Below are 22,189 nucleotides of genomic sequence, written 5' to 3'. Positions count from 1 at the left end.
GCTGTTTGCGTATCTTATAAGAAGGCAAACTTTGCGTGATATATTGAGCGCATCTTGGGTAAATGAAGAGACTCACCTTTTGGGACTTTTCATGGAAAATCTGCTAGTGTTGGATGTAGGGAGCATAGAGTCATCTTTGACACAATTAAAGCACCTATAAGTATAACTATAAAGACTCAGGAAAAAGGCAAGCTTGATTCACATGAGTATTCGCAGAAGCGGCCTTTGCAGATCTCTAAATTTCTCGAACGACAAGTTAAGGTTTCGAGAGGTTTCGGGTGTCAAAAATCCCCTGAGGCCCATGCAGTGTGCTCATGCTGCTGACTCTCAAGGCCATCGGCAAGACATTTGACATGACCTTCGCTGGAGTGTTCTATGCCGAGTTCATGGATCGTCTGTTAATAAGTACTAGCAGTATCTTCTCCCTCCTTAGTTATAGGAAAGAATAGAATGCGCTTTTGTAGTAGCTCCGCGTGTTGCGCCTGAATGTTTCTAGCTCCAGTCATGTTTGGCTTATGTACCATATTTGCCTCAGCACTGGAGTCAAGTCAATCACACAGAGAATCAATTCTCTGACGTGAATGTTGAACGGTGCATTCAATCCGACAGGATGAGTTGCCACTCTAACAATACTGCATCCAAGAGCGTCGAATTCTTTAACCTCAGATGAGGTCAAGAGAGGTATGCGCTTCAACCGCCATATCTCCGACTGTCGAAGCATCTAGTCTAGTGCTTCAAGCCACTCTAGGATAGTCACAAAGAATTATGTTACCACTCTTTGTCACGGTGTTGACAGTATGGGATTTTAGTAATCCATCGTTGATCTGAAATGGTCCATGAAGAGTCCTGAGGTCTCTGTAGCTCAATGCGACGAGAGATATACTCGATCCCGTTGGGATTATGAAAATGTTGAGCTTTGACTGTCTGATGAGTTTACATCGAATCGACATTTTCTCGCAAAGAGTACATAATGCTATAGATATGTATCCTATATCGAGCATTTAGAATACGCGTGGCTTTTGAACAGTGCCTGTGCACTTGTCATTGGGGAAAACGGCACCGTGGCAGTGCAGGCCTCGTGAAAGAAACGGCTCGGTGAATTATCAATCAGACGATGAAGACAGAAGTCGACTGTGGCATTGAATGGTCATCAAGGGTTTTGCATTATCATAACATGATGCTGCGCCTCCTCTTTTTCTTTTTCCTGCTTCAAACCCTTACACTCTATTTGTGCCCCGTTGAGTACTCTGTGAGTTATCAAGACAGGGGATAGAGAGTCATGCGGGCTGCGTGTCCAAAAATTCATTTACAACGGCAATGAGTCTCTGCAATTGACAGAATTGCAACACAGATTGCTATTAAAATCAGCTCAAAAATTAGAGGCCAAAGCAAACAGCCTTTTATTCGGCGGGTTGAGGAGGCGACTGCATTAGCCCCCGCCTCTCTATTACTAGAGAGGCGGGAACGTAACCCGTATCTTTGTACAAACCGTATCTGGGGTCACCCTATTGTAAAATGTATGAGATGACAAAGATACTTATGCATTTAACCCTGTTAATTTTTTCGCGCTATAAATTTTTTCAGTGAACTGACCGAGTATTTATGTCCCCTTATATATTTTACTATAGGGTGACTTTAGATATGGTTTGTACAAAGATATGGGTTACGTTCCCGCCTCTCCAGCAGGAGAGGCCGGGGCCTTGACCAGGCCTTGTCATCTAGTCAACCTGCCGGGTAGACGTAAATATTCGCAAGGATTCTGTCTTCTTTCTAGAGCACTTTTCTGTAGCCAGTGCCAAGCTTGTGAGCCAACAGCCTTAAGCAGGGGTGGGCAAAATAGGCTATGGAAAGCGGAGACCCCTGCTTGGCGGATTCATGGCTATACGTATGCCATGACGACGACCTTTACCTACCCACAAGATCTGAGAAGAGTTGACGTCCCAGGCATCGATATAGCATTGTCACATGATTACTATTAGTTTTACCAAATAAAATGATATCTGTTTCTAGATATTTTGAAGCGCGTGATTCCATTACATCATCCAGATTTTGGAGGTGCTTACTGCTTACAGAGTTTGAGAATTAAACAGCCTCGCAAAGGATGCCTCGTAAGCTAATATCGCTGATTGACTCATGTTTGAAATAGAAAAATAGCCCAAAACTAAACAGCAAAAGTTTTGTAGGGAGGAAACCGACCACGAAGGAAAAAAAGGCATGTCTCTCCGAAAAAAGCAAGTACAGCGGCCACATCGGCCTTTTCGGCGCAGCTCCTCGGCTGATCTGATAAACCCATGGCCTGAGGGTAGTAACTTTTTAATTAAGAATAAAAATAGAAACAAGACTTCAATAGTTTGCTAGGCTAGCTGCGACTGGGGCTGAACAAAGCAAACACTTCGCCATTTAGTCACTGAAGCCATCTGCGACTGGGGCTGAACAAAGCAAACACTTCGCTATTTAGTCACTGAAGCCATCTAGATGAAGCGGTCACGCCTCGTACATGTGAAATATCCTTGACATACATCTTCGAAAGTTCCTTCGGAATTTGACCATTATTCTTCGTAATTACGGAATTTCCATGGATTAGATGCGTAGTGAATGTTAACGTTCCATGAAGCGAAAAGTGTACTAGGAAGGAAGGAGAGATATCGCGACATGTGTTTTTATTGCATCACAACTTCTTTCAGGTTTCAAAACAATCAATCAGCTTGTTATCTACATGATCGTGATATGTTGTTCTTCTGAAAACGGCTGCCTGGAGGCCTCTGTATCTCGCGATGTAGAATCATCACAGCAAATGGCGCAGCAAGAAGATAACCTCCGACGGAGAGTAGGACATGAATGAAGAATGTGAAGGCGGTGCACGGACTAAGAGAATAACACCACTGACGTATGCCAGATACCACAGGACTGTATAATCGCTCTTGATGAGGCCATTATTGTTTTATATAAATCTCGAGCCGTTGGCAGTTCTGCTTTATGGTCTGCAACTCATAAATTTCAACAAACACTGATACTCAGAAAGTCAAAACCATCAACTTTGTTTATATAACTGTGTCGAAAGCTTAAAAAGATGTTACCGCTGGGCATTTGCCAAGTTGCTGCTATTATCAGCTTGGCTTCTGCAGAAACTGTTTCTGGTTAGTAGTATTGTATGAATCCTCTGATATTTGTCGATCGCACACTGATACACAATAGTAACGTTTAATACGCTTTACGACGACCCCTCTCGCTCGCTGAGTGAAGTTTCCTGTTGGAGAAAGGGCACCGGATTCAAGCCTAACTTGGATTGGAAGATTCAGAAAGATGCAGTGGGCTTTATTGGCATTCAAGCGATCCATGCCTTCAGTCAGGCTCAGTGCTTCTCCTGCTGGAAGCTCGAGTACGGCGATAAGCATGTATCTCTGTTCGCAATTGACGGCGCTGACTCTGGTTTTGTTCTCTCTCTGAACGCTATGCAGTCTCTTACGGGTGGCCAGGCTCGCGAGCTAGTTCGTATTGATGTGGAGGCAACTCAAGTTGACGTATCCAACTGCGGCATATCTGCAGCTGAACTCCATATCTACGACTTCTAGCCAGTCGTATCTGCTATTGGGCCATTGAGCAAATCTTCAAGTAGCTTCAAAGACAAGTCAAGCATTGTGTCTTTGCCCCATAGCCTGGCGTCGAAACTATTTGTTAAGGGCTTTGCAACACGATGGCTGCAAATAGCTCAGATTTTTTCATTCTAAAGTGGCATTGGTTACTATACTATGCATTATTTACGACTATATCTTGTATCACGGTCTTAACGAAGACAAACTCAACTCTTGAGGAGCGTTCGAAACTTCAGAGTAACTTACATTGGCCATAATATATTGATATATTTTATATAATCTATTTGGGCAAATATTCAAAGTGATTTTCAAGAATACGAAAGCCGTAGAGTACGGTAACTACTGCTTTGAATATATGTATTGTACACACGCACACAGATGTTTCCGTGATTGGCGGAGGTAACATATGTGCTACTTCTCATAAGCTATGTTTTTCTGCTTTTCATTCATCTTATGCATGATTGGTATAGATTTTATTTTTCGTTTTTTCCTGCGATTGAGAACGCTTAGCTATTCACTTGGCTTCATGTTCATTGGTTATGTGATTGAGATGTGCGGTATTTGAAAGGCTACGCTGTACGTTTGATCATGGGCGCCTCTGGCTGTGATAGACTATATACATGGACAAATCAGGGTAGGTTTTATATCCGGTCTTCCTGGTGCGTTATATTCGTTCAGCCCCAGCGCATTGCGGCTTCTTCTCTTCAGCTGCTGGTACGAGACGTATTGGAGGCTGCGACTCCTATAAATGCGGTTCAGAAGCTTGAATGGGGTCACGACTTTGCTACTATTGATGGCCCTATTTCACTTAATCTTGCACCCTCTGGCTCTACATTTGAAAGTATCAAATAAGAAAAGTAAGATACCGGACTCATTACGCTGCTAATATTAACTGGACTGAAAATTAAGGCTATCTCCTTCCGCCCTTATCCGCCATTGCCAAAGACGTCGCATCCTACGCCTCCCCTGAAGCTGGATCTTTCTTCGCATTGTCAACGTCCTCAATGTAAGTGGCTGTAGGGGTTGTTGTGGCTTTTCCAAAGCTTCGAAGTGGTACGCCTGTCGCGAACAGCTCATCAACTTCTTCCAAACTTCGTCCTTTCATCTCGGGAATGAAGAAGTAGGCCGCCACGACCATCAGCACATTGATGGCACCGTAGATGAAACCGACCTTGGCCCCCAGTGCTGCGTACGGCGCGTTGAGCAAGTATGGAATGGTGAACGAGGTTACGAATGTGGTGATGATGGAAATGACAGAAGCCAGGAGATTCGTTTTTTCCTTTACGCGAGTAGAAGCTGCTTCAGATACCACGACGTATGAAACAGGGGCCCAAGAAAGGTTGTAAGAGCAGGTGAATAATATGAATGATGCGACCTAGCAGCCGTCAGTATGCACCTTTACAAGAAAAAGAGGTTACAAAGACTTACTAATCCTCCTCTCTCAGAGTTGCTGGGGTTTTTGACAACTCCAACGCCACCAACAACAAAGAGGAAGATGGCCATTCCCGTTCCACCAGTCATCAGCATCGGTCGTCTGCCCACTTGATCGATGATGAACCAGGTTGCGATGAGGCAGACAAGACCAGTGACATTGCTCAAAATATTGAATAAGAAGGCCTGGCTCTTGTACCCTTCCGACTGATAGAACACAACAGAGTACTGGCTGGAAAATGCCTGGCCGGTAATCTGCTGGCCAAACATGGCAACCACAGCAACCATGGTACGCTTTCTGTTGTCCTTGTTGAAAACCTCTGCCCATGAGCCCTTTTGTTCCGTGGACTGAGCATGGCGTAAAATGTCAATTTCCTGGTCAATTTCGGCTTCGCTGTGGTTTTTGTATAATTTTCGGAGAGAAGTCTTTGCTTCCTCGAGTCGATTTTGAGTCAGGAGCCTAGAGTTGGAAATTGTTAGATTGCACAAATACCTTTAGACAAAGCAAGTAACAGCACTTACCATCGGGGTGATTCAGGGACCAGCGGTAGCAATGCTACGATGAGAGCTGGGGCAATGAACTGCAGACCGACGGGGATCTGCCAGCCCTTGTCACCGGAGATGTGCTGCGTTCCGAATGTGACCAGCGAAGCCACCAGCTGGCCGAATACAATCATGAGCTGCAATGTAGATGTCATCATACCACGTAGAACCTTGGGTGATGTCTCAGCCAGGTAAATCGGAACTACCACGATAGTCATGCCCGTCATGCCGAAGCTGATGAATCTGCCCACAGTGAATTGTGCGCTTGTCCTCGCTGTTGTCTGCAATAGAACACCACTGCAACTCGGCATCAGTAGGTCTTCTTCAAGAGACGATATCTCCACATATTGTGTAAGGTTGACTCACATGAATGATAAACAAGCTAAAACCAAGACGCACATCTTGCGTCCAAATCGTTCGGCAATCGGTCCACAAGCAATGGCACCCAGAGCCTTGCCGAGGAAGGGAAGAGACGTCATCAGGGAGGACAGCCATGGAGGCAGCTTGCAGACGCCTGTTGTTGCATTACATTCGCCGAATCGCTTGCCGAAGCTCTGCATGCCCTGGACACCGCCAAAGTTGCCAACATCATAGCCAAAGTTGAAAGCACAGGAGCACATGTACCTACAAGTTGATATAACAGTTAGGGAGTGCATGGATTTGATGATGCTGAAGCTTTGTGGAGCACTTACAGCATGATGAACACAATCGTGCCATTGAATTGCCTCAGCCGGTAACCTGCAGACAGGTCTACCGACGAAGATGATTCAACTGCCATCTTTGATAGCAACTTGAAGTCGACACACAGTCTTTTGCAATATATGGGATATCAAGACGGAGGTGAGCTGTAACGAATAAGGGCGAGACGAGATCAAGACGTCCTTCTATACACTGCCAGCAAAAGGATGACCGCGTTTGGTCGCGTATCCGATGCTCCTGATGTTGCCACCATCTCCGAGCCCAAAAACGACAGGATTATCACAACATATATAGAATGTTTCAACATCAACGTTCTGCAGCCACAACTGTGTCGGCTTGTCGCCTCGTCAATCCTTGAACGCCTGGATCGTAGAGCATTGCACCATCCAAATGGATCAACTCGCCATGGACGCTGTCCGCTGCCAAAATGCCTGGACCCAGCGAAGACCGCAAGCTAGGGCCCCGAAAGCCGGTGCGAAAGCCGGCAGCAGGCGAGGGCCGCGAGTCAGCCCCGGAAGTCACAGCGGAGAGAGTGGCCAGACTAGGACGGTTGATGACCCCACGATCTCATGGCGAGATGCTGCTATTGCGTGCAGCATCCCGTTATACTTACTATAGTACTACTAGTATTGTTCAATTGGCCTCTGTATGCCACGCTTTGCGAGAGCCAGAAAGCTGGGGGACATCGGTTCCGCCAAATACCCGACTTCCATGTGGCCACGCGCGGCTTTGATAAGAACGGCTGGGGAAAGCTGTGTGAACTATGTCGCAATAGCTGTACTCCGTACACTCCATCTGGATCCGTACTTGTATTAGTGTAGATGTGATTAAAAAGAAAGTTGTTGCTCCATATATTCAACCTTCTCTTGTGGTCAGCGTGTTCCGCGTTTCTTGAGTCTTAGCTCTTTCAACGCTCCAACATACTGTCTTGTATTGTCCGGTGCTGAACATCGAAAATGGGCAGCCAGAAGGACCCTCGACCCAATTTCCTCGTCATAGTCGCCGACGACCTTGGCTTCAGCGACCTTGGCTGCTATGGCTCTGAGATAGCTACCCCTCATATCGACTCGCTGGCCTCGCAGCAAGGATCGCTGCGCTTCACACAGTATCATGTTGCTGCGGCTTGCAGTCCAACTCGCTCGATGCTCATGACGGGAACTGACCATCACATTGCTGGGCTCGGACAATTATACGAACTCGTTCGCAGCTCACCTGCTCACAAGGGACAGCCAGGCCACGAGGGCTACCTCAATGAAAAGGTGGTTGCTCTTCCAGAGCTGCTGTCTGATGGAGGCTACTTCACTGTTATGAGTGGCAAATGGCACTTGGGCTTGCAAAAGCAGCATCTGCCTATCAAGCGCGGCTTCAAGAAGAGCTTAGCGTTGCTGCCAGGGTGCGCGAATCACTACGGTATGAGCTTACCAGTTGCGAGCCTGATAAGACGACTGTTTTCTAATCAGCGAGAATAGCCTATGAGCCTGACTACCAGGATCCCACCACAGAGCCGGGGCGCTTCTTCGAGACGGCAACGCGAGCTTTACACGCAGAAGACGATCGCTACATGAGCGAGAAGGAACTTGGCGAAGACTGGTATTCGTCTGACGGCTACGCAGGCCGGATGGTTTCATACTTGGAAAACCGCACTGAGGAAGAGCGCCAGCAGCCTTTCTTTGCCTATCTTCCCTTCAGCGCACCGCACTGGCCCCTACAAGCGCCCAAAGAGACGTGTGACAAGTACAAGGGTCAGTACGCAGACGGGCCGGAAGTGCTGCGCCAGAAGCGCCTTGAGCGACTCAAGTCTCTCGGCCTTGTTGGTCAAGATGCAGTGGCTCACCCTGTTGTCACGACAGGGCATGAGGCGAAGAACTGGGAGTCTTTGGACGACGAAACTCGCACCGCCTCCGCAAGGGCTATGGAGGTGTATGCGGGAATGGTCGATCGGATGGATTGGAACATTGGCCGCGTTCTGGACTATCTGCGCAAGACGGGCGAGTATGACAACACTTTCATCTTGTTTATGAGTGACAACGGCGCTGAGGGAGCCAGTTACGAAGCTACCCCCTTGGTTGGCAACAGCGTCATGGCACATGTAAACAAATACTACGACAACAGCCTGGACAACATTGGCCGGGGCAACTCGTTTGTCTGGTATGGCCCTCTGTGGGCTCAGGCCGCAACCGCGCCATCGAGACTGTACAAGATGTTTTCGACCGAGGGAGGCTGCAGGGTGCCCCTGGTGGTGAAGCCTCATGTGGGAGTCAACAACCACCGCGGCAGCGATAGTGGCGGCGTCATCACCGATGCGTTCTGCACGGTCATGGATATCGTGCCCACGGTGCTGGACTTTGCCGGGCTGAAACACCCCGGCTCAGAGTACAATGGCCGCAAGATTGCGTCGCTGCGTGGCCAGAGCTGGAGGAGTTATCTAGAGTCCGTCAGTGGCTGGAGCCGCAAGTCGCCGATCCACAAGAAGGACTACGTGGCAGGCTTCGAGATTGCTGGATCGGGAGCTCTGCGGCGCGGCGACTGGAAGATCACATATGTGCCTGCGCCCAAAGGTCCGCAGAAGTGGGAGCTGTTTAACCTCGTGGCAGACCCGGGCGAGACAAATGATCTGAGTGAAAAGGAACCAGAGAGACTCAAGGAGATGCTTGCATTATGGGAGGAATATAGAAAAGACGTAGGCGTTGTTGGACTGGCTGGGGAATACCCAAAGGCCATTCAGGGCGCCCAGCAGACGACGCTGCAGGACGAGATGGAAGATCCGTATGCGTGGATCAAGTATATTGGACGGCCAGAGATAACGCCAAAGGAACTGACAGGAATCGTCCCAGCGTCATAAATAGAAAAAGGTTTTAGGCAGTTTGCTGTAATTAAAAAAAAGTAGGAATATTATACTCTCTCTTTTGGAGAAAATGATAGCCTTTAAATGCTAACCGTTTCGCATTTCAAGTGTATATGCTCACACGTATGCTTAGTTGAGGCTAACAATTCCTGTTTCCTTTCATCCTCAGAATCCAATGGATTATGCTGTCATATATTGTTCGAGCTCATGTCGAAATCCAACCACGGCTGTGGCTCCGACATGTCCCAGGAAATGTAGTTGGCCATCTCGCCCGCCATCCGGATGTAGTCTTCCGACAAGTCTGACAAATTCACCATCTCCTTCGCCACTCCCCCCTGAATCTCTGCCGCTACGTCCAGGCCACCGGCGCCAGGAGGTGTAGGATGTGTTGTAGATGCTAGCTGTATGTGGTCTAGAGAGAAACTTGCGCTTCCCAGCAGACCGGCGTTTCCATCGGCGCCGCTAATGCCGTCGAGGGCGTCTTTTTGAGGTAAGGAGATGATGGGCGGTGGGCGAACCATAGCTGGAGAGTTGGGCAGGTCGTTTCCTGCTGGAGAAGAGCCTCTTCGTTGGCGTATCTGGGCGCGAATCTCCTCTTTTGCGAGGCGGAATGGAGCTAGGCTGCTCAGATACGCGGCATCCTCTGGCCCTGTGACTTCAGCTTGATCCGAGTTTATTGATCTGAAACGTAAATGTTAGTAGACGTTGAGAGTGGGGGGATCACGCTGATAAACGAACATTGGGCTTGGATAAGCTTGCCATTCGGCCACGACGTTGTTGAAGTCGAATTTCTCTAGTAATGGTATCAAGGCTTTGTGCTGTAGCTATGGTCAGCATCATCTTGTTATTGATTTCATCGACTGTCTTGAGTGGACTGACATAAGGATTCGCTTTATCCTTCTGAAGATGAAGAATGTCCAACGCTCGCATGTTTAAACGGATATTATGGCTCGTTCGCTCTCTTATATCGATAGAATTCGACGTAGCCGTCGCTGTGTGAATGATTTGAATCTTGGTTGACTCGAATGTGGCCATTAAGCTGTGCAGATCATCGAAAGCCCGGATACCATAGCCAAACCCAGCGTGAACAAGTCGTGATATCTCGTCTGCATGGAATCGACATCGCTCTTGGCATTGTCGCCGGAATTCCGGGGGGCAAGAATGGAACGCGGCTGACAGCGGAAAGACATATCCCGGAAGCGAGACTCGTGTTAGATCGCAGACAATGGAATGGTAAAGAAAATGCAGCATGAAAACAGCGCTGATGGTGTTGAGTTCTTTGTGAATGTATACGTTGAAGTCGGATATCACGAGTCGCTCAGGTAAGCCGGCATACCAAACTTCTAATCGCTGAATGATGTCGAGAAATGGGGATCCGGGATCCCATATGTTGACTTGCTGGTTATTATTTCGGATGAGTCTGGAACATCGGTTAGTGGCGCTTCTAATGAGCTTGTGCTTGGACAACGACAGACCTCAGTACCCGCGTTCTCAGCTGTACAAGATATATAGTATGAGACCGAAGATTGAGATAGCTACGGTCCGGGTAAAGCTCGAAAGCACTCAGCTTTGGAGCCTCAAAGTCTGCATATTGCTCCTGGGCGACGAAGCTCGCATCAGAGCAAGGCAGTGGTACACTTGGAAAATCGTCTTTCCAGATCAGGTTTCCATCTACTCCGCCACCAAGAAAGCTATCTAAGAGATAACAGGACCATAAAAGTCTTCTTTCTGTTTCCAGATGCGTCATGTGAGCAAGGCCTGATGGAACAGCTGCCTTTTTCGGAGAGTCCAGGCCGAGTAATCTCATGATGCGGACACAGCATCCAAAGATGACAAATGCGAGAGCGTGTTGATCCATGAAAATGGAGTACTCGCAGATGAGAACCATTGCCTATGACTGAAGTTAGCTATTGAAATTATGAGTCCGATTGACAGTTAGGCCACAAACCATCATCGTTGAAAGAGACGGATTTGCTATCTCGCGCATGGTAAGGTCTCGGGCTCGTTCAGCCCACGCAGCCCCAGGAACGCCGAGAAATGGATTGTTAAAATGACTGGGATCATCTAGCAGATACATTCTATTGCCAATGTTAGCAAAAGGAAGCCAGCCCTAAAAGCAATGGTAATAATAGCCTTTACCTCGCTCCAAGCGCAGCAACTATATAGACTACTGCTTCTCCAAAGTCTTCGCTGAGCGTGCCTCTGTCCAGTGCCTGAAAAAAGGTTGGTTTATGGATAAAACCTAAGCAGCGAAGAGTGGATATCCGATCAAAGAACAGGTCGGCCAGCGCCTGCAAGTGGAACTTGTCTTGTGGCAGAGCATCTGAATACACCCTATAAGAGGAAGAAGGTGAATATTTGTCTCGTGCCGATCATATCCGAGCACACTGCTGCTCGTTTACTCTCTAGGACATACATACCAGTGCATATGTTGCGGAATCGATGATAGAGGCACAGCCATCGTTCCAGACTGGCTCCCAGGCGTTGATACGAGGCCGCCGCCATCGGAAGGGGCTGCTAATATGCTGGTTTCTGCCGTCGTTGATGGCTGCGGCGACGGACTACCAGCAGCGGCAGCGGCATTGGCATCGGCAGCAGAAGCAGAAGCAGACGCGTCGTATTTGGCGTTGTATTTACACGTAAACCCCTTCCTTGTGCAGCGTTTGCAAACAGGCCGCGTGCGAGAGCAGCGACTCTTTGTCCGCCGACACTCGTCACAAGATCCAACCCTCCGCTTCTCTACCCCTGATGCCCGGTAGATGAAATCCACTGAATCCTGAAGCCGCTGCCGCGACCCATCCTTGTGCGATAGAATTGCCGTTGTGTCACCATATCCCGGACAATTTACTCCCAGGCGAGTGCAGTTGTGACATGTTGGCGAGTTGCGGTCGCATCGAACCTGTTGGCATGTAAGCACTCATGCTTGGGAAATTGGCTGCGTATGGCCGTTGGATTGGTCAGCTTCCCTTTCGTGAGCGGCAGACGACACATCCAGTTGACATTGTATCTTCCCACGGGGGAGGAATTGTGCATATGAAGGTGGGTGAGTTTGGGGCTTGAGAGCAAATAAATGGAGATCTGGGGTAGCGGAGAAGTGGAGATGGGCATGACACGCTGGATTACAGAATGTATAATAGAAATGGCGTAATGGAAGGCCCAGAAGGGTCTGCAGCTCGTAAGCACTGAGTTCTGATAGAGAGCAATAACATGAAATTATGCGGGCTGTGTTTCTAGTCAATAGGCTACAGAATTGGACATCATTGGCATTTACAAATTGATGTTATATTCGTGAGGTTCTGTAAAAGGGACAATCACACCCTACCCATCACACGGGCTGTGTGTTGCCGGCAGCAGAGCTGTAAGGGCTGCATCCAGACCTCCACAACCTCCTGTCCAATAGTTCGCTGCGCTAATGCTGTCTAGCTCTCAAACCAATTCATATACGGCTAAGAATGTTCATCTACATGGATACATGCTAGTGCTCCGAACTCCGTAGCGCGCGTTCTCGTGGTTTACTCTAGCAAATACTTGGTAGCATACAGTAACGCGGGTTAGTTGCGGATTCAGCCCCCGGCTCCCTCTACACGATATGCACTTGCGCCGTGACTGAGAGCTTCCGTTTCCCCAAATATCATAGAGGTACGAAATGAGATAAACTGCTAGAGAGAATGTTCATCAACGTATGTATTGGAATTTTAATACTCTGTGCGTCATGGGTATATCCTCGCCTTTGCTCTATTATAACCTGTACGCCGTGAACTCCATCCCGTGCATAACTCATTACCGTAAAAACCTCCCACACCTTTCGCTTTCATATATATACCTCTACCTGTAAATATAGCAACAGCCGTCTCTCTTTCTCCTTTGAAACTAGGACCTGCAACTCGCTCCTAATCCGGCATGTTCATTGCTGTTTCAGACTGAGTGCTCTGGACTTTCTGCTTGATTATCGGAACTGGACTTTCTCCCACGGATACGATCCATGCGGCTAATAGCGGCTGATCGCACAGCAAGCCACATATCGTGAAACAGGTTCTTGCACGCCGTCCACGATATTGTAATATAAACAAGACAATTCCAAAATCCCTGCAGAGGAAGCACTAAAACGCTCATAAACTCTAGCGGTACGGAGACTTCTCTGTGGTGCGTGAGAGAGTACAGGCGATTTGCGCTGGACGGTATCCATGTGACAAGCATTGCCGTGAAGAATAGGAGAGCACATTTGGTATAAGACCAAGCGGCGTTGTCTCGCTCGTGATTTCGCCGGCGAATAGAGCGGAAGGCTCGCGATGCTACGTTGTTGTGGCCGCCGGTTCGGGGTGGGTTTGAGCCTCTATGAGGAGGTGATGATGCATAGTAGTATGTTGATTGCGACCCATTAGACTGGTTCGACCTATTGGAAAGATCGGTAGCCAGGTGAACTGATTGAGGCCTTGTTGCTGTTGCTGTTGCTGTTTCTGAGCTTGAGCCACCTCCATAGCTGGGTGGGCTACTAATATTCTGGCCAAACTTGGCTGGTTCCATCCCTGACATGGAGTCCATTGTCAGAGTTGCATCGGTTGATTGGTGAGACGTGGTAACCTCGTCGATTGATATAGGATCCAGGTCCGACGACTGAAAGACGTAAACCTGCTTTCGTACTTTGTATATAGTACGGCCAGCTCCGATATAGATGGCCATCGTGGTTACGATACACACCCTTGGGAGTCAGTGATTAGCAACTACCGATGATTTCCGTTTCCACCTGTCGCACTCTAATTCATGAGCCACTTACCACACAATCGCATAAAAGGCCGCGACACGAAGGACGTCCCATTCGCTCGATATCCAGCACCACGAAGTTGCGGGTCCATAGACTCGAGTTCCCCCTCGGTCTTTTATGAAAAAGAAGACGAATGCAGGTATGAATGGGAGGCCGTAGCAGCATAGCAAATAGATGGGCTCGATCCTTCGCAAAGCTCTGGCGTCATATTTGTGATAAAAGGTCAGATAGACGTTGACGGCCATGGCCAACGTCCAATATACATCGGCTGGCATGAAGCTATTGTGTGATCGCTTTATGTTAGCCTTGGCTGTGCTTGCGGCCCGCGATATGGATTGGAAGGCCTTGGGAGGACATACGTCTGAATTAAGAACGCCTGCGCTTGGCAACCTGCTGAGTTTGGTGAGTCGATGTAAGAGCGAGAAATCATGGTGCCAATGTTCGTTATGAGATTGCCAAAAGAGGCGTAAAAAACGAGCCTGTTGATGGATTTGCTAAAGTATTTCGAGAAGCAAAACGTGGAAATGGTGAAGATGCATCCTGCCATCGATATTGACGAACATACACGCTCAATAATGACAATGGCACGAAGCTGCCCCTCCGATAGTCCTCCGGCCATGACTTGTTCAGGTCGATTACTGGATGCATCTGCGGGGGGGCTGTGGTTGAGACGCTGGCTGACGCGAAGTTGATGTTTATCGCCACACAGCTCCGCGTGTGAGATGGAGATGGTGAGAGAGAGTAGGTTTGCCCACGTCAAGGCGATTACGATGTCGGAGAGCAGCAATGATATCGCCAAGATTGCAAAGAGTCTGAGCGAGCGATCGCAAGTACTGCTGCTGTTTGATCGTGAATTAATTGCCTCCTATGGCTGGCTTTCTTAATCGAGCTAATGAATACGAGTTCAGCAAAGCTATGTCGCGGCCTTGGAGGAGCGCTTTCAGCATCCATGCTCGGTCATTCTGGCGCTGGGTTAGGACGAGGGCAGCAAGAATTGAGATTCCAGGTAGTCGCGCAGACAGCAAAGAATCATTGCGCCGATGGCTGTCAGTTTCAGAGTTGCTTTTGATGTGTCGGTCAGAATCCACGCGAACACGCAAACCTTTGGCCGGGCTCGCCCTATTACCGCTCCCACAATCTTGCCTAAGCTTCTTCAATCTCAAAATTCACCGACGACGTGTGGCGCTAAACTATCATTTACTTCTGCCTTGCCAGCTTCTGGGGGACCTGATCCTGCGACTACGCTGTATGGAGGAAGCACTACCGGGAGTTCCAAACTCCGACAAGCTACTCAAACACTGGCTGGAGCGGTGAAAACAGCTCAGCCCAACTGGCGGAGGAACTCTTCAGCCCTTGGGGGAAAATTGCCGAAGATCTGGCCGTTGACGAATGCCTCCATTGTCTGCTGCCGGGCCATCCGCCAATCACGGGCTGCTGTGTGCATCGTCGCTTGTTGGGGGTGGCTGGCATGGCGGTCTTGAGCGATCTCGCCAAACTCATTTTGGGCGAGACACGCTTGCTGCTGTGCAAGTACAGCATACAAAAGCCAACTGCCGGCTCAGGCATAATCCCGGCGCACATATACAAAGGGCCTCATGCTAACTTATAAGAGTGTCGAGAGTCCTCACGTGGCTGCGATCCTGCATGCGGGTTATGCGATGCTTCTTCTCCGGCAGCTTAGCATGGCGCCAGATACGCTGGAATGCCAATCGGATACGCATCTCATTCGGCGCCGGGAGGCCGATCCTGTCTCATCAAGCGCAGTAGTGCTCGACAGCAGGCCATTCAGCTCGCGGCGTTGCCGTATAGACAAGCAGTAGGCAGCGAGATACAACCCTGGCTGGGCGTATGGCGGCCCTCTCAGATTCTCCAGGTGACTGGTCCAGGACGATTGTATGGAGTACGTCAGCAAATCATCACTTGGTTGGCCCAGTAGGCTCTGGAGCTGAAAGTAATTGGTGCCCGCTCCAAGCTTTGAATGCCATTTCTGCGAAGCTAGCGCCACACAAGCTGCCTTTTTTTCTCAGATTTATCCTTTTTGGAGGCATTGGGCTTGCTGTGAAGGCCGCGGGGCTCAGTCTACCCCCATCCGTTTCTTCCGCGAAGGGATTAAGGTCTGTTGAAATGGCATAAGCTTCACCTCGTGTCTTGTTACTAAGGAGCTTACTAACTCTAGTGTGGCATCACTATTATAGCACCGCACGTTTCTACTGCCGTATCGATAAGTCTATTGCTAGCAATCACAGCCTTTGAGAAGAGGTGATGATCTCGAGTAAGCCACCGTCATAAAGCCGTAACCCACGAATCATGTATCAAGGGTTATGAGAGGCAATTCCCACGTCAGGATGTCTAATATTTTCTAAACATCGTTCTGCTTACACGCACCTGATATTTCAGAATCTCCCAGGCCTCCTTCTATTACGGGTATGCTTATTCAATTGATCAGCAGCACATGCGACCTTAACTAGCAAAAGAACCAAACTCAAGCCGGATCATCAACCATGCTAGTTTGATTCCTTCCAGTAATCAATATATTACCGACGCGAGCTTTCGCTAGCTTACACAAGCTGCTCTCAAGTCCATACTAGTTTTCTTTGCGACAGGCGATTCTTGAAGTGGCATGAATAGCAAAGATGTGGGATACGCCGCCTGCGATACATTGCCACTTTTCAACGTGCCTTGGTCGTGTCAAAATTCTCTAGTCGATAAGGGCTTCGTGTTATTGCATATGACAACTCTCGTGCAATCCATACGACCTCGATGATTGCCAACTTCAATGCCGGGCTGGCAACTTGGCTAGCCGACTCGGTGGCTCAAAAGAATCGAGACTCTCGTTCAGGGATATATGCGCGTCCATTTGAATCACCCCGGGGCTGTGGCGAATCGACAACGCCCCTGCAACCTAGGCCAGTCTCAAATGCATGAAAAGCTGGTATCGTGATCATCTAAGGACCGGCTATCGGCGTAGCCTACCACTAAGACGAATTCGACACCGCCATATTCGACTAGGCTCTACTGCAGGTTTAGTCTTCTTTGTGTTATATTTAAATCACTGTTCGATAGATTTGTAGCGTGGGATATGACTGAGAGAAACAGGCGAGCTCTGTTAGATGCGTAGCTGTAGAAACTGCTTGCGTAGTGGCTCATACCATTGAAGTGGACTAGATGAATGATTAAGGTCGAGGGTATCTCAGAAACACATTGCCTAACGCCTTGTAGCTCACGGACAACTCAGCAAAGGTTGGCCAGTGCCGAGAAATTGCTAGCGGTTGCCCCAGAGGCATGTTGTCGACATCAAAGTACTGGATCGCCGCGAGTCTTACTCGTAGGCTACGTGAATTATACAATGCTAAATGTTGCGAAAGGTTAGAGCACCATTATCCGGGTGCGTGTTGTTAAATCCGAGTTATGTACTAACCTTTACATCTGATACAGGTCGCCTGGCTGCCATCAGACACTTCAGTCTACGGGCTGAGCAAAGCCATCGCGAAACGAACATGCCCCGATATTGCCACCACTGGATGCTATGAACGAAGATCAACGCTTTCGTGATTATCTGCAAAAGAGATCGAGGGGCTTCTCTCATAATCCCACCGGAATCTAAACATTCATCTACAGTGATATAACAAAATAGAACGCTATGCAGCATTGCTATTAGTATGTACGAGATGTATATACTAACCGCGGCGCAAGTTTCAAAGATAAACTAGTGGGACTTGTGTTAGCTGTAAAAGTTTATGTGTCCGAAGTATCAGGCACTGCATTCTATCGCCAACTCAAGGCGCTTGAGAGTAGTGTGCGACTTCGTATTCATGTATTGTGTAGTCCCTGGGCAGTGTATAAGCCGGTGCATGCATGTTTTACTTCAAACTTTGTAATTTCGTTTTAAAGAGAGATAAAAATTGAATAAAAACAATTCAGATCGATGGCCAGCAGTATAATAATATTAGAATGCTAATCACTTAGGAAACCACGAGCGAATGCGTGATCTCACGGTTCTCCTCCTTGACTCATCATCTAAATACATTGCCACTGTGGAATAGTATTCGTATTCCGGATGAGTTTGAGTCAAACTCTGAAGCTGACTTTGCACTGCATCTTGTAAAAAAGCTAGACCATTGTGAATTCTTGCCTGCAGACTCGATTGTTGATAAGTTACGAGTTCGCTATTCCTAATTCTTATCTGAAATCTCGATTGAACAAGTCCTTGATCTAATAGGTATTTCACGGTAGATAACCTCCGGTGAGGAGGGATTCGAGGGCGAAACATGTTGGTATCCTTGAGAAAGTAAGTGTATCCAAAGATTGCATGTTCGAGAAGACCCAAACGATGCGAGGGAACTTTCTCAAATAGACAACTTCGATCTGTAAGCGCCACAGATTTGATGTAAGGCAGAATAGAGAACTGTGCAGCGAACCCCAGGAATGAATGCGGAGTGCCCCACCACCACCGTCCAACATAATTTGCATGAGGATATGCTTCATCAAATTGTGATTGATCAAATTTGAAGAGGCGCTTGAAACAAGGATCGAGTAGGTTCAGGTGATTTATGAGGTCCAGCGTACCCTCTCCGATATCATTGACCTCTCCAGCATGCCAAAGGATTCTTGCTATTTCATTCCACAAAAGTGTGTCCCCGAGCAATGATGCCACGGGGGATAACCTCATGATGCTCGCTTTTAAGATACACAGATGTGGATCAAACTGCGCACCAGACGATGAACAGATCAACTGCCAGGTTTGGGGCTCCACTGCCCAATCCCGAGCCGTGCGATGAATGAAGTCAACGGCACCACCGTTTGCATCCCCGCTAACTTCCAAGATGCACTTAGTGCAAGCAGCAAGCTTCCTCACTAAAGATTTCAAAGCGAATTCTCCTAGTTCGTCATCTCTTCGGAAGGAATCCGCATTGAATTGACCGTATTTCGATTCTTCAATGATCCAAAACGTAAACCATTCCATTGGACCGTCATAAGCTCTCAGCACTTGTATCATATGGGACGCATCGAGAAGGCTTTCCGGGCGGATAGCAGCCCAGATGGCATCATACAAGGACGAAATATCTGTAGGGAGGGCATCCAGAGTTTGTCGAGCTTGAAATACTGATTTTCCAGCAGAAAAAAGGCTGGATAAAAGCTGGACAACTATGGAGACCCATAAGAAACTCCATTCGCTCTTTCCACTATGTCTATGAGCAGCTGAGAGGATGCTTCGGGCTCCAATTGCTTTCTCTCAGCAAAGCCTTTGTTGATTTTCAACTTTTCGTGAATAAAAGCTTCCATGTCGATTTTGGTTAATAAATGCATTTGAAGCATTGGCCCTTCGTTGAATCCATCGTGGAATTCTGGCCACGGTCGGCTGGCAGCGCATAATTTAAGTCCCTTAGGGCAGCGTGCCATCATATCTTGAATAAACTCAACGATCTCGACAGGTGGCCCATCAAACTCGTCAAGCCCGTCAATGAATAGAGCAAGCTTGATGCTCTTTCCGCACGAAGACAGTAATGCCTCGAATGACTCCTCCACCTCCCATGAGTCCCACGCCGGAAGACCCGAAATGCTTCGCAACGCTTGACAGAATGCCCAGCGCCTTGGGGCCAAGACTGGTGCGAGTTCAGGATATTGTTCCAGCACCTGGAATAACATAGTTCTTTTGAGGCCGTCGATGGACTTTTGTAAAGTTGTGCCTGCAAGCCAGGCATAGTATTTGACGAGAACAAGGCGCATTGATCCCAGCGATTGGGATAGCGAATCCCTCACGGACTTTTGTCGCAATATTAGTTTCATCATAGTTGATTTGCCGGAACCTGGTTTGCCCGTAATCCAGTAGGACTTTTCAGATTCATCTTTCAGCCAGTTTGGGAAGCTATGCCACATGGGCGCATCATCTGTCTGTGGAGGCTCGTCCTGGAGTATCCAAGAAGATGTTGCTTCAAAGCTGTTTGCTACAGCCTTTTCACGTGTTTGAATATTGTCGAATTGAATCCCGGCGGCTATTGCATGCGCGGTCATGGTGGTGTCGATTTTGGCTGAGGCCATAGAACTATCCAGCTTCCAGTCATTCTTCCAGAGAACGTTTATAAGTTCCAAGCGAATTGTTTTCTTTGCTCCGCCGTCGGTCTTGAGATATTCAATCAAATCGTCTGACAGCTGCATAAGCGAAGTTGGCCCTTTTCCGGACTGAATCACTGGCTGCAGAGCAGTTCTTAGCCTGGCTGCTACCCCATCCACCTTTGTGGAGACAGCTGTTCCATGTGCCTGGGTATATTCTTTGAGACTTTCAAAATCATCATTTCGAGTTTGGCTTGATCCCCTTGCCAATTTCAGGGAATCATCCATCGTCGAGTTTTCAATGCTCCCAAGCAATCCAATGAGCTTGTCTAATTGGCTACTAAAATGCAACTCCCATTGTTCAGTGCGCTTTGAGTCATCCCTAAGATGTACTCGTGAGTCAGTTTGTTGAATCAAGAATGTACTTGGTAAAGATGTGTCGCTGCCTTAGACAAGAAAGGGCACTGAAATAGGTATGCTATGCACTTAAGTGGGCGTGTAGAGGCATATAGACAGAGTGAAACTATACCAGAGAAACGTACCACAGAGATAGAAGTATGGAATCCATTATATCGCGCCTAAGAGGCTCCAATCTTCTCTCAATCTTTTCAACATCTTCCCTATTTCTTCGGAATTCTGCTTCCTCTGCGACTTTCGCTTTTTTGCAGTCTCCACACTTTTCCTCCGGCATATTTCGACGCAATACTGGACTAGAACCGACATGGTTGCGAAAATGAAGCTCTGAGTTCGTTTCCTGGCTATTAGGTAACTTTAATCGACTTTTGATCCGCTCAAAATCACTGGAAAGCTGAGTGCATTGAGAAGATAGCTTCAATAACTGTGCCTGGCCCGGTGTTAGGGGCTGAGACGCTACTATCGTCGTGGAGAAGTTTCGGAACCATGAAATTTGAGACGATAGATCCTCCAAAATTGCTTGAAGTTCTTTTTCTTCTTCCGCAAGCATTTGGTCATCAGGTCTTTCTTGCTGTATATGCTTATATTTTTCCCAAGCTTTGATACATAACTTTCCGCCAAACTCCAGAAATTGGAACGCTGCGGTTGCTATCGCTAAGGCGCTTAAAGGATCCATATTCGTGAACAATACGAGTGATTGGCAGGCTCTAATATTTGTGATACTCTAAGCTCTGTTGACCGGAGGTGATGTGGCTGGCAGTACACAATGCGGGGGAAAAGAAAACACAAGGGTGAAAGTGGGAGGGAAAAAAACTCTGGGGCTGTATTAAGTAACCCGATTTCCTGAATACTATCAGGCAGCCTTGTTGGGCATTCACGCATTATCTGCTAGACTGCTAGACTTCTACAATGCATTCAGGTCACAAGACAGGATGCATAAGGGATATAGGTAGTTTTATGAAAGGCGTTGCGAAGCTCGGATTGGTCAGATTGAGCATGCGATAGAAGATGAATGGGGTGAATATATGCACATGATTGGCAGTCTCAAATGCGGCAGAGGCTTATTATCATTATCATGAGATCGACGATAACAGTAATAGTAACGAAGACTGCAGAAATTATGGGGAGAAAAATAATTACAAGAGTTCACAAACTTATTTTATAATCTTAAATAATTGTATATGTTACCTTTAAACGCTGAACATCAATATCCAGGAGCTAGCTAATTAAGTTCCAAGAAATTCCCAAAAGCATTTTGATACCAATTTGTGCTTTTGTTCAGCTGGGTATTCTCTGAATCTTCATGCTGACCACAAAGTGTTCCGCCGTACTATTGCGCCAATTATGGCAAGATGCTTAGCTCATGAATGCAATTGTAGAAATGATTGTAATACGACTATCTGCTCATTAGCGATCAGCCTGACTGGGCCGTAACTTATTTTTCCCTCTCTTCCTGAATCTTTTCTAATTCTTTTCTAAGGTAGTAAATCCAAATCCCAGTAAGACAATTTGCCTTACAATAACAAAGAAGCAAAAAGTCACAACGACACCGTAACAGACTATTGCACTATACAAGGTACTGATAACTACACCACTGGATTTTGATTCCCAAATTCCTCTTTGCTGGCTTGCTATTGCAGCCCACGATCTAGCTCTACCGCTTTCAGGTGTGTATACCATTTATGCTCCCTGTATCCCATCTCATGTTATAAGAATTGGAATATACGTAGAAATTCACATAACGATTAGCTGGTATATGAGAGATTGGGTAAAACAGCAGACAGACTAGCCATTCTTACCTAGCTGTCAACAAAGGTTGATATCGTTATAGGATATTGGTACTTTTATGCT

The 22,189-nt window shown here is 47.5% G+C and overlaps 6 protein-coding genes across 6 annotated transcripts; 2 read left to right on the top strand and 4 right to left on the bottom strand.

Moving 5' to 3' along the window:
• Positions 1-3,070: 3,070 nt before the first annotated feature.
• Positions 3,071-3,572, top strand: TGAM01_v206890 (SnodProt1; the record flags this gene model as incomplete). The annotated part of the gene is made up of 2 exons (XM_018804353.1): positions 3,071-3,137; positions 3,196-3,572. 2 exons carry the CDS (start codon positions 3,071-3,073, stop codon positions 3,570-3,572), a joined length of 444 nt encoding a protein of 147 aa, XP_018662468.1.
• Positions 3,573-4,548: 976 nt separating this feature from the next.
• TGAM01_v206889 (hypothetical protein) lies at positions 4,549-6,345 on the bottom strand (the record flags this gene model as incomplete). Its single annotated transcript, XM_024549974.1, has 5 exons — positions 4,549-4,968; positions 5,022-5,484; positions 5,547-5,864; positions 5,934-6,191; positions 6,260-6,345. The coding sequence occupies 5 exons, from the start codon at positions 6,343-6,345 to the stop codon at positions 4,549-4,551; spliced, it is 1,545 nt and encodes a 514-aa protein (XP_024405283.1).
• Positions 6,346-7,222: 877 nt separating this feature from the next.
• Positions 7,223-9,108, top strand: TGAM01_v206888 (arylsulfatase; the record flags this gene model as incomplete). The annotated part of the gene is made up of 2 exons (XM_018804355.1): positions 7,223-7,676; positions 7,736-9,108. The coding sequence occupies 2 exons, from the start codon at positions 7,223-7,225 to the stop codon at positions 9,106-9,108; spliced, it is 1,827 nt and encodes a 608-aa protein (XP_018662470.1).
• A 191-nt stretch (positions 9,109-9,299) lies between these two features.
• TGAM01_v206887 (hypothetical protein) lies at positions 9,300-12,113 on the bottom strand (the record flags this gene model as incomplete). The annotated part of the gene is made up of 8 exons (XM_024549973.1): positions 9,300-9,792; positions 9,850-9,929; positions 9,991-10,531; positions 10,587-11,002; positions 11,060-11,189; positions 11,251-11,445; positions 11,532-12,010; positions 12,078-12,113. 8 exons carry the CDS (start codon positions 12,111-12,113, stop codon positions 9,300-9,302), a joined length of 2,370 nt encoding a protein of 789 aa, XP_024405282.1.
• A 913-nt stretch (positions 12,114-13,026) lies between these two features.
• On the bottom strand, positions 13,027-14,492 carry TGAM01_v206886 (G-protein coupled receptor; the record flags this gene model as incomplete). The annotated part of the gene is made up of 3 exons (XM_024549972.1): positions 13,027-13,810; positions 13,886-14,152; positions 14,233-14,492. 3 exons carry the CDS (start codon positions 14,490-14,492, stop codon positions 13,027-13,029), a joined length of 1,311 nt encoding a protein of 436 aa, XP_024405281.1.
• Positions 14,493-19,018: 4,526 nt separating this feature from the next.
• On the bottom strand, positions 19,019-21,014 carry TGAM01_v206885 (hypothetical protein; the record flags this gene model as incomplete). The annotated part of the gene is made up of 2 exons (XM_024549971.1): positions 19,019-20,306; positions 20,467-21,014. 2 exons carry the CDS (start codon positions 21,012-21,014, stop codon positions 19,019-19,021), a joined length of 1,836 nt encoding a protein of 611 aa, XP_024405280.1.
• Positions 21,015-22,189: the final 1,175 nt, after the last annotated feature.

This window comes from Trichoderma gamsii (assembly GCF_001481775.2).
Source record: "Trichoderma gamsii strain T6085 chromosome Unknown Scaffold_24.2, whole genome shotgun sequence".
NCBI classification, from domain to species: domain Eukaryota; kingdom Fungi; phylum Ascomycota; class Sordariomycetes; order Hypocreales; family Hypocreaceae; genus Trichoderma; species Trichoderma gamsii.
Note: the sequence above shows the minus strand (reverse complement) of the source record. Positions and strands in the feature narration are given on the sequence as shown.